The following is a 17,744-nucleotide window of genomic DNA, read 5'->3' on the forward strand; positions in this document are numbered from 1 at the left end:
TTGGACACGGTTTGTACGGGATAAAACTCTGATCTTTACATCCGTCTTGGGACAACTTTAGAACATGATAGTACAGACAGTCAGAGAAAGACACAGAGAAAGATAGCACTTTCCTTGATTTTTGATTGGCCCTTTGTGTTAGCCCCGCCACAACAAGGCTAAAAGTTTTGAAACTGAAAGATAAAAAAAAAGAGTATAAGCTGGTAAAAAAATGAAACTGATTAAGTTTGGGGATTAAAATTCTGAGTTTGAAACCTTAAAAAAATAGAACATTTGAAGTTAAAAATAATTAAATTTATTTCAGAACAGTAAAAAATGTCAGACATTTTAATTTTTTTTGGCCAAACACCAATATTTTTTCAATTTTTTTTATTTGGGTTTGAAATAATATTGGCCCCAATTTAGCTCCATACAGTTCCAGCTCAACACCGCCATTCAAAGTGCCATCTACATCTCTTTAAGTCTGTTTGTAGTTTACCTTTATGTTTATGTTTTTTGCACTTATGAAAGTTATTACTTTAATGTTCATTATGTAGCATTATTTGTGACCTACTTTTAAGGGTTGTAAAACAGAAAGTTAACATTTGCACAAGAAAAGGGATTAATTATGAATGTTTTTTGAGGTACACTCATGTTACCTGTTGCACTTTAAGTGACAGACAGCAGAATGTTAAAGTTTGTTAAAGAGCACACACATTGCACTATAAGGAAGCAAGTTTATGTGCAATCTTCTTTTTTTCTCTATAATGCATGTACATGTATGTATTTTTGTACAAAAAGGAATGAGAGAAATACTTGTTGAGACAATAAGCTAAAAGAGTTCTTTGCAAATGTAACTACACGTTGTAATTAAATAAAAGAACAGAAAAGTGAAATATTGACTGAATGTTTTTGCATGTTCGGACCCCGGTCTACCAAGCTGACAGAGTTACTGGACCTCTCACCAAATTAGTTGGAGACCCCTGGTTTATATCGTTGCTAAGCTACTTTGATCAATTATTACGGCAAATATGTCATTATCAGACACTCTAGGATTTCGCACGCAACTTTTCATTTTCACCGCAACTTTACCAATCTACAGTGACAACAGTCATGAATAATGACGCAGCTTCATGACTGTTTCTCTTCTGACTGCTTACAGAGAGCCGTGATCTCTTTTGTTTTCTCTCAGACTTTTTTCTCTTCAAGACGTACATTAAAACAGTCACCCAACAGGAAGGGTGGTGGTCCGCTGCGCGCAAACATGCACGTGGTGAAGGTGCTGCATGCACCCGGCGTAGGTGAAGGTGTGCTGTGCGCAAACGTGCACGCAGCGGGCTGCAGGTGTACGCGCAGCACCTTCCCCTATGCCGCATGCACATTTGTGCGCAGCTGCTGCACAACATGAGTGAAAGGCAGAGAGACTCTGGACATTTTGAACCTTTCCACTTTCTATGGAGAACATGGAAATCTGAGGATTAATCTGATTATGCTGTTTTTTTAAGTTTATAATTTTCACTGGAAAACGTCATTATATTCTACAGTATGTTTAAATCAACAAAGAAATATTTGTTATTATGAGCATCAAGAACCAAAAGTTCATTTTGTGTTTCACAGTTCTAGTCAAGTTAAATGACGGCACAGCAACATTGTATGTGGTGATGATGAAGTATTTTCCTAGAGCATCTGTCAAAATGAAAAGAGTGGAATATGAGAATTTAAAGTTTATTTCATAATTAACATTTTTTAGGGTCTTTTCAAAATAATATTATAGTAATAGCATCGCAACTGTTGTTGCAACTTTTCACAAAAGCTGCCACAACATCAGGCATATTTTCAGAGAATATCTGAAAATATACTTTATTGTTGTGTATTGTGATATGTATCGTATCTTGATATAAAATATTTCATATCGTGATATAAACTTTTTCCATATCGCCTAGCACTATGTCGCTCCATTTAACTTCATGCATTCCTGCTATAATTTTGGCAGAATTTAATTTGGTTTTAACTGGCTCAATATCGGTCATCTGATTTAAAAAATAAAAAAAATAAAAAAAAAGAAGAGGAAAAAAATAGGCTATGGAGCATTGACTGTATGACAGACGTGGGCAATCATTTCTGCTATGGGACCAAATGAGAACCAGAAATTATTGTGTAGGGTCAGGTGTAAAGATCTGCTTAATATCTCTGGAAAATTAGTAGTAGTCTGTGTCACTCTCATTGCCAGGCTTTTCAACAATGATGCTGGCGGCTTTAGCCAAAACTCGGACAACAGTTAAAGGAGATCTTTAGTCCAGGCGTCAACAATCCCTTCACATATGGTGGGCGTAACTGAATCTGAGTGTCTCAGACTCTCCGGAGTTCTCAAAATTAGACGTGCGCTGCTTTGTAGTTTGACCTGCTCTGGGAAAACTGTCGATTTCATGTCAATGGTGCGGTTAAAATTGGCGAGAAGGGCGCTGAAAGAAGATCTACTGACATTTACTAGGCGCACGGGATTAATAGGCACACAGGCGATTTTTGGAAAGAGTTTAGGCTTTTAAGTGAGCCATATAGTGCATAAAACTTGGTACATAAAAATAAAGCGTTTTGGTAACAAATTGTGAAATTTTCAAGTCCAATATGAGTTATTCTCCTATTAAATTTTTTATAAATTTAAGATACAATTCTAAAACAGTTTTTTGTTGAGAAACACTAGAAAAAACTCAAGTGTATAACATGAAATAAGTCTTTTAGTTGGATGATGGCCTTTTTTTTAAAGGGAGCTCTGTGCTTAAAAAATATTTGGTGGTTTTTACTCACAAAGTAATTTTAAAAACTTTAGAGATTAGCAGAAATGTCCTTGGTTTATGTCTACAAATGTTGGTTCAGAATTTATTGACAGCTTGCAAGGCTCAAAATAAAAAATGTTGCTGTTTGATATGTCTTCTTCTGAAAGGGAAAAGTGGAATGTTGGGACCCTCGTGTTCGTAACCGAGTGGGGATATTGGACTGTGCCCTAAGCAGCTTTACTGACAGAACAGAGTAAGTATCAGAGACATACCCATTTGCTGCCTTTGATTACCTGACTTCTTCTGTGGTTGCAGTTGACCTTAAATATCTGCTGTTGTTTTTGTGTTCTGTGATAACAAATAGAACATATGTTTTCCGACAGAGTTCAAAGTTTGCCTTCCATCAGTGCGCTTAAGTTTAACGGCTCCCTCACTATGGGAATTGGCACAAGCACTGGCCAGGTGAGTGCCCTTCAGCTTATGATTGCCTGAATTTTTTCCTGTTTTCTTAATTGTTATTGTATATCATTCTTCCAAAAAATTTGGGATAATTAAATATTGAGAATACTTTCAGGCCATTCTTTCATGTTGGTACCAAATCTTCAGCTCTAATGACCGCTCAGATGAAAATTGTTTATGGTGTTTTAACATGTACTTGTTACATTTTCCTCATGGTGGAGGACATACATAGGCATATTCAATCCATGGGAGGTGCTGTTCCCAAGTGGAAGGGTTCTGTGTCACCACGCATCTCAGGGATGCCTCTAATTCTTGCTTGAGTCATTCTGCCGGGCCATTGGACTTGAAGTGGTAGAAATATTTACTCAATAGATCAAGATGACAAGAAAGATGGGAAGTGTGTCCATTGTAATACCCTATCTTAGAGCCCCGGGGGCTAAACGTCACACAGTGTTGCCCCCCTCAAGGCACCGCCATTTCGGCAGCAATTGGGCCCGAGGATATAAATTGGCTGACTTGATAACTGTTGCGCCCAGATTGTACAAATAGATGAAAAAAGAAAGGTAGAATATTCCCCCCTTATTTGTGGAGATTATTGAGCCACAAACAAAATCCACTAACACCCCCCGCGACCGAAGGATGTCTGTTACCGGCCCATCCATCAGAAACACTCTGATCATGCTTTGTAAAACATTTAATATAGAAAATTGAAGTATTGATGAATATACATATTTTATTACCCTCGCTCTCCCAATTGTGCGTGCTTTTGTTACTTAAGATGTGTTTTCCGAACTCACTACCCGCCAGCCTACATTGGACCATAAGTACAGTCGACAGGAATTGTTGGATTTTAGAAATAGAAAAATATGCGACTTTTTGGGCACAAAATCAGAAGTGCTGGAAGAGCTGGGATTACTACATAAGCCAGAAACTGCTGCACAGGACCCGCCAGCCGCGCCCACCCCAGGAAAGACACACCGAAAACGATGCGCGAGAAGATGGAAGAGGGGACACCGTGGAGGTATCCAAGCCAGGCTGGCAGCTAACCCAACTCGCCCAGCCATTCCGTCTATACTTCTAGCTAACGTGAGGTCCCTGGACAATAAGTTGGAAGACGTTCCAGTCATTGAACCGGACAGTGAGTAACTGCTGCGTTTTTATTTTCACGGAAACATGGCTAAACAATAGGGCTGCCACAAACGATTATTTCAATAGTCGACTAATCTCCGATTTTTTTTTTTTTTTTTTCGATTAGTCGACTAATCGGTTCGTGCGGCGACTGGATGTAAAACACCCATCTTAACCATTATTATCCTTAAACTTGAGGTCTTTAAGCTATATTCTAACTAAAATAAAGACAATAGTTTATTGATCTTTTAATGAATCATGCAGCTTTTCTCCTTCATTTGTTTCTGGCATTAAAACAAGACTTAAATCAAATGAGGTAATCAGAATCAACTACAGAAAACTTATTAAAAGTCTGAAATTCTTTTTTAAAGCTTTAAAACATATATTTAATAAAACATGTACAAAGTATTTCAAAAGCTATTTGCAGATATAAACACACTCAAAATATTTGCTGACTTAGGCCCATTTATTAAACAAAACACTAATAGCACCTTTGAACTGAAGATATTCCTATACATATAAAACCTCAGGATGCCCATATAAACAAAGAAAATAAATACAAATGGGGAAATATATATTTTTAAAAAGGGAGAATAGCAGGGGATGTTAGAATGTACAACAGTACTTTCACCACCTACATCCACTGCACATGCACAGAACGATACTTTATATTTTCAGTTTGGGGGAGAACCCATAAATCTGTGTTACTTCTTTAAAGTTGTGGTTGCTTTGCTGTTTGTTGTCATTTTGTGATTTTAAGTTACATTTAATTGTAGCTTAATGCAGATAATGTAATGCTACACTTGTAAACTTAGCTCTGGACTTTTAGGTGAGCTCCTTGACTTCTGGGACTCGTAGTTTTAAATCGTTCCATAACTCTGCAACAGATCCGTACCGACACACAGCCTCTCTGTCTGCGCGGTGAATGTTTCATAATCCGCTCTTCAAACCGAACGACGTGATTGCGGTGCGGAATATAAATGAAGCCTTGGACGAGCGGTTCATTTCCAGTGTAAACTCATTATCCGCGCCGTCCTCGCTGCGTTTGGTTAGAAGAGCGCAGATTATGAAACGTTCACTATGCAGACAGAAGCGCCGTAGACACGGATCTGCTGCAGATCTTCTGGTTCATCTCCAAACAGCGCAGTAATGACAGCCGCGGCAGCGCTAGCTGTGTTAGCACCGATGTTAGCTTAGCTAGACGAAGCTCTCTGTTCAGCGTGATCAAACTCCGTCTCAACATGCTTCATCTTCAGGTGATCATTTATTGCCATAGTGCTCTCATGAAACACAAGTTCTGCCTTAGAAATTACATTTGACACTTTTTCCTCTTTTATTTTCCTTATGTTTCCCACATTTTCGAGCTAGCGTGTTGTTATGAGACTACCGAGAACTTCCTGTTACATCACTGCTGACCGAATTAGCACCACTGCGCATGTGTGAAAAAGAAAAAGGCAGACCCGGCATTAGAACAGTAGTTTTAAGATCAAAACAAGGAAAAAAACAAATAAAAAACAACGCTTCGACGACCGAATTATTCGTCGACTATTTTAATAGTCGAATAGTCGTCGATTAGTCAAATAATCGTGGCAGCCCTACTAAACAAAAACATTCCTGACTCTGGTATACAACTCGAGCAACTAACATGCTATCGGGCAGACAGAGCCCTAGTAGACGGAGGGAAAACTCGCGGCGGAGTTTGTGTTTACATCCGTGACGCGTGGTGCCGGGACGCTAAGGTGGTAAACAAACACTGTTCACCACGGGCGGAGTTCATGATTGTAAAGTGCCGTCCTTTCTACCTGCCGAGGGAGTTTACGGTGATTTTATTAGTGGCAGTTTACATCCCTCCAACCACCAACAACAATGACAGGATTGCGGCGCTGAATGCCGTCGCGGAACAATAGACGGCACATCCAGATGGCTTCATCATTCTCGCCGGGGATTTTAACCACGCCGATCTCAAAACAGTTCTTCCAAAATTCCATTAACATGTACCTTTTCCAACAAGAGGGAACAACATTCTGGATCTTGTTTACACCCCTCACAAATCAGCCTACAGAGCGACTCCCCTCCCCCACATCGGACCGTTAGACCACATCAGCATTATGCTAATACCTGCATACCTGCAAGGTGAAAGTCGGCAAACCAGTCTGGAAGGAAGTGAGGGTGTGGCCAGAGGGAGCATCCTCTGCCCTTCAGGACTGCTTTGAAACAACAAACTGGGACATGTTTAAACAAGCTGCTACCAACAACAACGTCACAGGCATTGAGGAGTACATAAACACAGTGACCTCCTACATCAACAAGTGTATCGATGACGTAACGCACAAAAAAAGCATAGTCACTCGGGCAAACCGGAAGCCATGGTTGACAGGGGATGTCAACAGGCTGTTGAGGGCCAGAGACGGGGCCTTCAGAGCAGGAGACGAAGCGGGGCTAAGAACAGCAAGAGCCAACCTGTCCCGGGGCATCAAGCAAGCAAAAAAGGACTACATGCACAAAATATCCTCCCACTTTAATGACAGCAGAGATGCACGGAGCCTGTGGCAGGGCATCCAGGCCATCACAGACTACAAGCCTGCGCCACAGAGCTGTGAGAGCAACATCCCCCTTCTCAACGACCTGAATAGCTTCTTTTCTCGCTTTGAAGCACTGAATAGCACCCACCCGCAGAAAACACCACCCTCCCCACACGATCAGCCCTAGTACCTGACAGCTGCCAGGGTGAAGAGGACACTCATCTCCATCAACCCACGCGAAGCTGCAGGCCCAGACAATATCCCAGGCTGTGTGCTAAAGGACTCCGCAGAGGGGTTAAAGGATGTCTTCACAGACATATTCAATGCCTCCATGGAGCAAGCCATCGTCCCATCATGCTTCAAAGCCACCACCATCATACCGGTGCCGAAGAAAACATCACCATCCTGCTTCAATGACTACCGTCCTGTAGCACTAACGCCCCTCATCACGAAGTGCTTTGAACGGCTCGTCATGACACACATCAAATTCACACTCCCCCCCACCCTGGACCCTTTTCAGTTTGCATACCGACCCAAACGATCAACAGAGGATGCGATCTGTTCTGCTCTCCACCCATCCCTCACCCACCTGGACAAAAAGGACTCATAGGTGAGAATGCTGTTCATTGACTTTAGTTTGGCATTCAATACCATAATACCTCAACAACTCATCTGCAAACTGTACAAGCTGGGTTTCAGCACCCCCATCTGCAACTGGCTGCTAGACTTCCTCAGCCAAAGACCACAAACAGTACGTGTTGGCAACAACACCTCAAGCACCATCACTCTGAGCACCGGGGCTCCCCAAGGCTGTGTGCTCAGCCCGTTGCTCTTCACCCTGCTGACACATGACTGCACAACAGCCCACAACACCAACCACCTGGTGAAGTTCGCGGACGACACAACTCTGGTGGGTCTCATTACCAAGGGCGATGAGACCCACTACAGGAAAGAAGTAGATCTGCAAAGACAATAACCTCCTGCTAAATGTCAGCAAGACCAAGGAGGTTGTCGTCAACTTCCAGAGGGGCCACACTCAACACCTGCCACTGATCATTGACGGCACCGCAGTGGAGAGAGTGACCAGCACCAAGTTTCTGGGGCTGCATATCAGTGAGGACCTGTCCTGAACCGCCACACCACATCACTGGCAAAGAAAGCCCAGCAGCGGAAGCTGAAAGGTCAAGAGCTTCACCATCCATCATGATCATGTTCTACAGAGGAACCATCGACAGCATCATCTCCAGCTGCATCACTGTGTGGGGCGGCAGCTGCACGGACTACAACAAAAGAGCCCTGCAGCGCATAGTGAACACAGCCAGCAAAATCCACCACTACCCTCCCTGCAGGACTTATACACCACCCGCCTTACCCGAAAAGGGCTGACAATTGTCAGGGATGCTCACCATCCTGCACACAACCTGTTCAGCCTCCAGACCTCGGGGAGGAGGTACAGGAGCCTCCGCTCCCGCAGCACCAGACTCAGCAACAGCGTCATTCATCAGGCTGTCAGGATGCTGAACTCCTTCCAAACTCTCCAACCACCTACCCACCACCTGGCCCCTCCCCCCCACATGAGCAGCGCTCAAAAACCCACATGAACCATAATGCCTGCACTACTTATCACTTTGAACACCCCATCTATTGTACATGTGTAAATTTAAATTTATTGCCTACTGTAGATTGAAAATCTGAAAAGTGCCTTCTCTATATTTATTTATTTTTTATTTTATTTTATTTTATTTTTTTTCTGTTGTTGTTTAATGTTGTAAATTGTCTTTTCTGGGAGAGCAGGAAACGGAATTTCGATTCATTGAATGTCAGCACATATGAAGGATTGACAATACAGTTGATTTTGACTTGACTTATTATTATTATTAAGAACAAAAGACTGTACAGCAGTCGCAGCGACAGCATACTTTTTGATGCAGACGAAGAGTGTCTCTCTGTACCTTAAAATCAGGAGCGCGTGCTTCCTTCTAATTCAAATAACGAACACGTACTGCATATACGTGCTGAATATGATAATTATTCTACCGATTATCTTCTTCAACATATCGGGGGTTTTTTTTCCTGGCCGCTTCTGAATCAGCTGATGGAGAGAAGACAGGCCACTCTGTCCGCGTTCAGCTGCGCTCAGCTCAGCAGCACCTCCTTCAGATGCAAAAATGTCTTACAAACATCTCGAGTTTGAAACAGAAATAAGCGGGGGAACACTATGTGTCATTTTGTCGCATTCCTAAAGTTAAGTGGATCAGCTACATTAAAAGAGCCAGGAGCAAAACAAGACTGAAAGATGGACCCTCCATCAGTCATATTCTGTTTGTGCAGCGATTACTTCATATTGCTTATGTTACCGTATACAAGTTTACTTAATTTCATTATATGCTATAATTGTAGTTTCGGATTGACGCTAGTTTAAAACCATAATTCATTGCATGCAATTTGTTGGGATAACACCGTTGAACCTTTATTTATACAGGTAGGTCGATTGAGAACAATTTCTCATTTATGACTATGACCTGAGTAAGCATCAGCAATACAGAAACAGCACAACAGAGCAATAAGTTACATACAAATAAAAAACATTGCATCGTCTCACATCAAAAATGTCTATGTTTGGTATAAAAAGTCTACAGGAGGCACCAAATTAATGATTACAATAAAAAGATTGAAGGAAACCCCACAAAACAAGAAAGTTTAAGTTAAAAACATCTGCATTCATCACTAATCACATCTGTTAAAGATGTCTGACATGCAGCTAATGAGACCAAGGTACACAATTTTGTGTTTAAGTTAGCAAGTGCTAATATTGCAATCAAAATTTCTGATCCTGAAATGTTTGATTATTTTGTAGAAGAAAGAGTGAAAATCAATAGAGTCCAGACTTTATTCCATCGATCTTCAACTACCTTCCTTCTCCAACATACTTCTCTGTCACTCCAGACTTCCTCATACAATACCATAGTTCCTCTCTGGGCACTCTGTCATAAGCTTTCTCCAGATCTACAAAGACACAGTGGAGCTCTCTCTGACCTTCTCTGTACTTCTCTATCAACATCCTCAAAGCAAATGTTGCATCTGTAGTGCTCTTTCTTGGCATGAAACCATACTGCTGCTCACAAATGTTCACTTCTGCTCTTAGTCTGACTTCCACTACTCTTTCCCACACCTTCATTGTATGGCTCATCAGCTTCATTCCTCTGTAGTTACCACAACTCTGCACATCTCCCTTATTCTTAAAAATGGGCACCATCACACTTCTCCTCCATTCCTCAGGCATCTTCTCACCACCTAAGATCCTGTTGAACAACCCGGTCAAAAACTCCACTGCCATCTCTCCTAGACACTTCCATACCTCCACAGGTATATCATCAGGACCAAGAGCCTTTCAACTCTTCATCCTCTTCAAAGCCCCTCTCACTTCACCTTTACTGATCTTACTTCCTGCTCCACAACAGTCACCTCTTCTACTCTTTGTTCTCTCTCATTCTCTTCATTCATCAACTCTACAAAGTATTCTTTCCATCTTTTCATTCCACCACCAAGTCTCCTTATCAACTTTCTTTCCTGATGACACGCCAAGTATACTCCTACCTGTCTCCCTGCTCACATGACCTGTAGTTATCCAATCATCTGGGATTTCCTCCTGCCCACCCAGAGCCTGTTTCAACTCTTTCTTAAAAGTCATGCAACAATCTTCTTTTTTTTTAGCTTCCACCAGTTTGTCCTCTTCTCTGCCTTTGCCCTCTCTTTATTAATCTTCTTCACCACCAGAGTCATTCTACACACCACCATCCTGTGCTGTCTGGAAACACGCTCACCAACCACTACCTTACAATCACTGATCTCCTTCAGATTACACCATCTACACAAGATGTAGTCTATCTGTGTGCTTCTACCTCCGCTCTTATAGGTCACTCTATGTTCCTGTCTCTTCTCAAAGAATGTATTCACTATCGCCATTTCCATCTTTTTTGCAAAATCAACCACTATCTGTCCTACATTCCTCTCCTGGATACCAAACCTCCCCATCACCTCGGTTTCCTGCACCAACATGACCATTGATATCTGCACCAATGACAACTCTCTCATTTCCAGGGATGCTCATCATCACTTCATCAAGGTCCAACCAGAACTTCTCCTTCTCTTCCTGCTCACATCCTACCTGTGGGGCATACCCACTAACAACATTGAACATGACACCCTCCATTTCTATCTTCAGACTCATCACTCTATCTGACACTCTTTTTACCTCCACAACACTCCTAACAAACTCCTCCTTTAGGATTACTCCTACTCCATTTCTCTTCCCATTTCCACCATGATAGAAAAACTTGAACCCTGCTCCTAAGCTTCTAGCCTTGCTACCTTTCCACCTGGTCTCCTGGACACACAGTATGTCTACCTTTCTCCTCTGCATCATGTCCACTAACTCTCTACCCTTTCCTGTCATAATTCCAACATTCAAAGTCCCAACTCTCAGTCCAACACTAGTGACTTTCCTATTCTCTCTCTCCCTACGGACCCGCCTTCCTCCTCTCCTTCTTCCATCAACAGTAGTCCAATTTCCACCTGTCGTTGTTAACTTGGGCCTCGACCGATGCGGTATGGATATCGTAGGTCTGATTCGCATATTTGATTTGGCAAGATTTTATGTCTGATGCCCTTCCTGACACAACCCTCTGTATTTATCCGGGCTTGGGACCGGCACAATGAGACCCTGACTTGGGCCCCCTCGAGACTACATTTGGAAAAAAAAAAAAAACAATGCCACACCTACATGTTAAAAACTCAAAAAACATGATTTTCTTTGGAAGGGGACTTTAAAGCTTGCCACAAGCCACCTTGGAGACACACCAAACATGTGGAAGAAGGTGCTCTGGTCAGATGAAACCAAAGTCGAACTTTTTGGCAACAATGCAAAACATTATGTTTGGCGTAAAAGCAACACAGCTCATCACCCTGAATACACCATCCCCACTGTCAAACATGGTGGTGGCAGCTTCATGGTTTGGGCCTGCTTTTCTTCAGTAGGGGCAGGGAAGATGATTAAAATTGATGGGAAAGTAGATGGAGCCAAATACAGGAGCATTCTGGAAGAAAACCTGATGAATTCTGCAAAGGACCTGAGACTGGGAAAGAGATTTGTCTTCCAACAAGACAACGATCCAAAACGCAAAGCAAAATCTACAATGGAATGGTTAAAAAATAAACATATCCAGGTGTTAGAATGGCCAAGTCAAAGTCCAGACCTTAATTCAATCAAAAATCTGTGGAAAGAGCTAAAAACTGCTGGTCACAAACGCTCTCCATCCAACCTCACTGTTCTCCAGCTGTTTTGCGAGAAAGAATGGGCAAAAATTTCAGTCTCTCGATGTGCAAAACTGATGGGGACATACTCCATGTGGCTTACTGCTGTACGCAAAAGATGGGGCTACAAAATAAGAATTGAATAATTTCGCACTCCAAATTTTTCAGTTTTTGTTTTTTAAAAACGTTTTTAAAAAAATCTAATAAATTTTGTTCCACTTCATGTTTGTGTCCCAATTGTTGATTCTTCACATAAAATACAGTTTTATATCTTTATGTATGAAGCCTGAAATGTGGCAGAAGGTTGAAAAGGTCAAGGGGCTGAATACTTTCGCAAGGCACTCTATATACGCACATACATATATATATATATATATATATATATATATATACACACACACATACATTATATATAACATATTATTTGGAATCTTGAAGGAGTTGTGAAGTGATAAATCTCTGTGATTTTCATAGAAGTCAGGAAAAATAGGAAAAATAATACTAACAAATTTCAAAAATTTGTATTTTTACAAATAGTCTGTCCTCCCCCACCCTAGCCATGAGAACCTTCCCTTCTATTCTCTTTTTTTTCTAAACTGGGCACCAGATGTTTTTGACCTTTTGTTTTTGAGACAGATATTTTTAAGAGAGGCAGATAAAGAAATATGTGACTGATACAGAGCCAAACTTTGTGATAGGGGAAGAGCCAGAAATTTGTGACGGATGCAGAGACAGGAATTTAGCGTGGCCTCCATTTTTGGCATGCTGTTTATTCTGTTTTCGAACCCGCGATGTGCATCCATCTTTTTGATGAATAGCAATTGGTTTCAGCCTGTCCTTATTTATGTTATACACGTTTGATCTTCTATATAAAAGAAAACCAATTGGGTTTTTTCATGTTTGCAGTAAGAAAGCTGCTGGAAGAAAACAACATGGCTCAGGATTTTCAAAATCGTATTGTCTGAAAGCCAGGAGAAATGCCTATGTTTTGATGTAAAAAGTTTTTCTGTGTTCTGTGTTCTCTGTGTTCTGTGTTTTTAATTTATAACTGAAAAATGACTCAAAGATGACATGTCAACTCTGAACTGCAATATTAAAAAAAAAAAAAAAACATACAGAGTTTTAAAAATAAAAGTACAAGTTCAAGAGCCCAAAGTCTCCTTAACAGTTTAAAAGTTGAATGGTTTCTGTAGCTGAAAGTCTACTTGACTTCTATTGTTTTGTAGAGCTCAACATTTTTTGCTGAAAAAGGAGCTTTTGAACATTTCTTAAGCCTTTTTCAATGGAGTTAAAAACGAGGTAATTGGTTGAATAGTTTAAAAAAAGAGAGTTATGGAGTTGAAACTTATGAGCAACTATCTCAGAAAAGAGCTGAATAGTTTAATAGCTCAATGAGCTGAATAGGTGATGGGGTTGAAGAGCTGGAGATGGGCAAAAAACGTACAGAAGAAAAATGGATCACTATCGTGTGAATGCTCCACAGCATTCACACAATTAAAAAGCATCACTGCCAAAGCACCAGAGGTGAATACAACACTGTTTTTCTTCTACTGTCCCTGGACTAATGGTTAAATTATACATCTTACATCTTTGTCTCCACATCTGTCTGCTTGTTCCAGAGTTGAGAATGTTTTTCTTTTTCTCTTGAAGGTAATGCTTTATGACCTGCGGTCCAGTTGCCCCCTGCTGGTCAAAGACCACCTGTACAACTTGCCCATCACTTCTCTGAACTTTCAAAATCATATGGACCTCGTTTTGTCTTCTGACTCTAAAATTATAAAGATCTGGAACAAAGATACTGTAAGTCTGTTTTTGAACTTTAGACACTTTCTGATCTTTTTACCATGCTTTTTACAAACTAATGGCAATAATCTTTGTTTTTATAAAGCAGATAGTTCACAGTGGGAAAAAAGTGAACTTTTTGAATGATTGAAACAGTAAATTTATCAAAAACATTTTAAGTTAAAATTATTTTAACCCCTTTTTTTAGATTACTTTTTAACAATTCATTTTGTTCCATGTGTAACTTGATGAGAATTCACTTGCTCTTGTTTTTAATTAAATGTTGTTCAAGTGCAAAACATTTATGTAATTTAGAAAAGCAAACTCATCGTTTTAAAGTTTCACAGCTGAAAATGTTTACCCTTGTGCAATCCTAGGGATTACATTATAAGTGTGGTCATCTAGACCTCAAGAATGGGCGCTGAACTTTTTTTTTTTCCAAGGATTTTTTTTTAATCTTCACTGGTGTCTTCACTGGCAGACATAAAATCCTGTCAATCTTTGTCCACCTATGTCATGGGAGGGATCACACATCAATATAAGGGTGGGGTCTTCTGGACCCCATAAGATAGCACAAAGGTTAAAAGTTAAACAAATCAAAAGTTCAAAGCAGGACTTTGGTCGAGACTGCACAAGACATTTTATTTTGCATTCAGATTCTAGAGCATGGGTGTCAAACTTTTGGCTTACCAAATGTTTTACTCCAGCCCAATCATGAAGAGAAAAAAATATAAGGGTTTTGGGGAAAAAGGCAAGTTTCTAGCCAATTCCTGTGGCAAGTTATCTTTCTTTAAAAATATTACCTGCAATGTGCAATTCCACCTTATGTGTGATTTAATTACTGTTGCCATTCTGCATTGTAAATATTTCCTTTTTACGTTCTGTTGAAAAAAAATATATAATACATGAGTTTTTTGTGTTATAGTGTGGTGCTGTACTTTTCTACTGTTTTGACTTGCTAGTAGATCAGAACACATCTGATGTCCATTTCAAGTAATCCCAGAGCGTTACCATACTTTTTTATTGCAACTGTAAATATGAGCAGATTTTTTTGGTTATTTTCTTTTACTAGAAATTTAAACTGGATTTGTTTAAAAATTTAAGTGAATGTTCATTTATTAAAAAAGTGTGCCATGCAAAACTTCTGCCTGTGATACCAATAGTAACTGACTGTTGCTCTTTCACCAGGGAAACATTCTTTCTTCCATCCAGTCTCAAACCAGCATCAATGATGTTTGTATCTATCCTGATTCAGGTAAAAGAAACTTGTGCCTGTGTGTGCTTGCAGCAGAATCCCTTGAAACATTTAAAGAGTTAAACATGATAGATTCACAACCCAAATGTGATGTATGACATGTAAAAAGCAGTCTCTCACTTTCTGTTCTTGTCTTCTTATGATATGGTTATGTTTGGGTGATGCCAATCCGATAATTTTGCAAAACACTTTAAAAAAATGTAATTAACAGATTCAGGTTGTGCCACATTTTTATTTCGTTAAGCTTCTTTTATTATTTAACGCTTAAACAGAGCACTTCTGTGGAGTAGAACACTCAAGAAAAAAATAATGCAAATATTGCATAGGAAAAAAAATATAGAAAAGAAAACGTATTTGTCCTTCGAGGACAATTAAGTTAAAAGCAGTTTTCCAGCGTATGAGATAAAACAGCAAATAACACAGTAAAACAGAGTTAAAAACATGAAAGTAAAAAATATAAATAAAGGATTAAAAATTATTATAATATTAACCAAAGGTACCGTCTACACAGGAGTATATGCACTTTGATTTAAGAGCTTTTATGGCATTTGGGATAAAAAATGTGCGGTACCTATTAGTTTTCCTTGCTGGAGCAGTGGTAAGGTGGTCGACTCCTGATTGGAAAATTGCAGGTTCGATTCCCGCCTTGCCCACCCCATGTGTTGAAGTTTGCTTGGGCAAAACACTAAACCCCAAATTGCCTCTGGTGGAAGGTCGGTGCCAGTGTTCAGCAGCGGAGCCACCACCTGTTTGTGAATGGGGGAATGGGTCTGTGACTGTGAAGCGCTTTGGGCCCTCGAAGGAGGGTAAAAACTATACAAGTATACGCCATTTACCATTTAATTGACAACTAATCGAGTGAAGCCACCACAAGTGTGTGACTATATAAGAGAATGGGACTGTGACTGTAAAGCTCTTTGGGCCTGCAAGGATAGGTAGAAAAGTGATATGCAAGCCATTTACAAAGTGTATTAATTTATGTGATATTTGGGTTAAAATATGCCCATAAAAAAAGAGATACTTGACATGTTTTCTAACTTTTTAATTAACCATCACAATTGTTCAATGTTTCTTTCTGATGTTGATCTGGGGTTTATTGTTGTCACATTATAATCTTCTCTTTGTTTTTTTTTCATTCCATGTCTTGTTCTTAGGCATGATTTTTACAGCTAATGAAGACACAAGGATGAACACATTCTATATCCCTGTAAGTACAGAGCTACATCAGAAGTCGCATCAGTTGTTCAGGTGCTGTAATGAGTTTTTGAATGAAAGAAATGTACAGGGAAATAATGTTGTATGTGTCCATTTGTATAGTTTAGGTGAGGTTGTCAGAATTTTTTCAGAAGTCTAAATTAAGAAATAATTTTTTTTAGCAATTTAGTGTCTGTCTCATGATCTATTCTAGAAGGAAGATGCACTTTTGTTTTTATTTTGTGTAAATGGCAGTGGCTCAGGTGGTAGAGCGGGTCAGCCAATGATCGAAGGATAGGCGGTTCGATTCCGGCTCCCGCCAGCCAAGTGTCGTTGTGTCCCTGGGCAAGACACTTAACCCTACTTGCCTCCAGTGTGGCTCCACTGGTGTGTGAATGCGTATGAATGTTCCGGTGATGGTCAGAGGGGCCGTTGGCGCATACTGGCAGCCACGCCTCTGTCAGCCTGCCCCAGGGCAGCTGTGGCTACAATAGTAGCTTACCGTCACCAAGTATGAATGAGGTGTGAATGAATAATGGATATACAATGTAAGCGCTTTGAGCGTCTGGAAAAGCGCAGATAAATCCAATCCATTATTATTATTATTATTATTATTATTATTATTATTTTAGTTGTGGTCAACTAAAATATAAAAGGACGGTAAGAACATATTTGGAATTTGTTTAATTCAAGCTATTAAAACAAGCAAAAAAAAAACTTGAACGAGATACGTATGTAGCATTACGTATGATAATGCTAGTGTGAATGCTGTAAGGCGAATCTCGCTGCTGAAGATGCTGAAGATGGCTACAAAAGCTTAAGCTGATAGATGATAAGGTAATGCTTTATAATAAGATTCTTATAATAAGATTCCTTAATAAACTACTTATAAGACATTAACTACATTAATATTGTGGTATTAAGCTGCTTATAAACACATTTATTAGCATTTGCAGGTGTCTTATGACTTACAAATTTAAATAAACTGCTCATGAGGGGGTTTATTAGCATTTGTTTTTTTCTTTATAAAATATTTGTCAGTATCTCTCTGTCAAATGTAACACTTTAAAATTCAAAGATTTTGTAAAGTTTTGAATTGAATTGAAATGGGTTTTTTTAAGCAATCACACAAGAATGCATGTGAAGGACAATCAACAGAGGTATACAAGGCATCAAACTATAGATTGCTTGAATGGGAATGGGAGGAGGTGAACATACCCACTTCCCACCCCCGACTTGACCATACCATTTCCTTTAAATAAATGATCCTTTTCCAGTTCACAACTTCTGATTAGACATTTTAACCTTACTACGGGCCAAACAAAATCCTTATGTTTC

The 17,744-nt window shown here is 39.8% G+C and overlaps 1 protein-coding gene across 3 annotated transcripts in view; it reads left to right on the top strand.

The window, feature by feature from the left end:
* The window catches only part of nol10 (nucleolar protein 10), a 75,720-nt gene that overhangs the window by 30,090 nt on the left and 27,886 nt on the right, over positions 1-17,744 (top strand). For all 3 annotated transcript variants that reach the window (XM_024264558.2, XM_024264557.2, XM_024264559.2), the window contains 5 exons: positions 2,921-3,006; positions 3,137-3,215; positions 13,826-13,975; positions 15,146-15,212; positions 16,367-16,419. In XM_024264558.2, the coding sequence (XP_024120326.1) occupies positions 2,921-3,006; positions 3,137-3,215; positions 13,826-13,975; positions 15,146-15,212; positions 16,367-16,419 (435 nt within the window). The remainder of the gene's footprint in view (positions 1-2,920; positions 3,007-3,136; positions 3,216-13,825; positions 13,976-15,145; positions 15,213-16,366; positions 16,420-17,744) is intronic.

This window comes from Oryzias melastigma, unplaced genomic scaffold (genome assembly GCF_002922805.2).
Source record: "Oryzias melastigma strain HK-1 unplaced genomic scaffold, ASM292280v2 sc00232, whole genome shotgun sequence".
Lineage (NCBI taxonomy): Eukaryota > Metazoa > Chordata > Actinopteri > Beloniformes > Adrianichthyidae > Oryzias > Oryzias melastigma.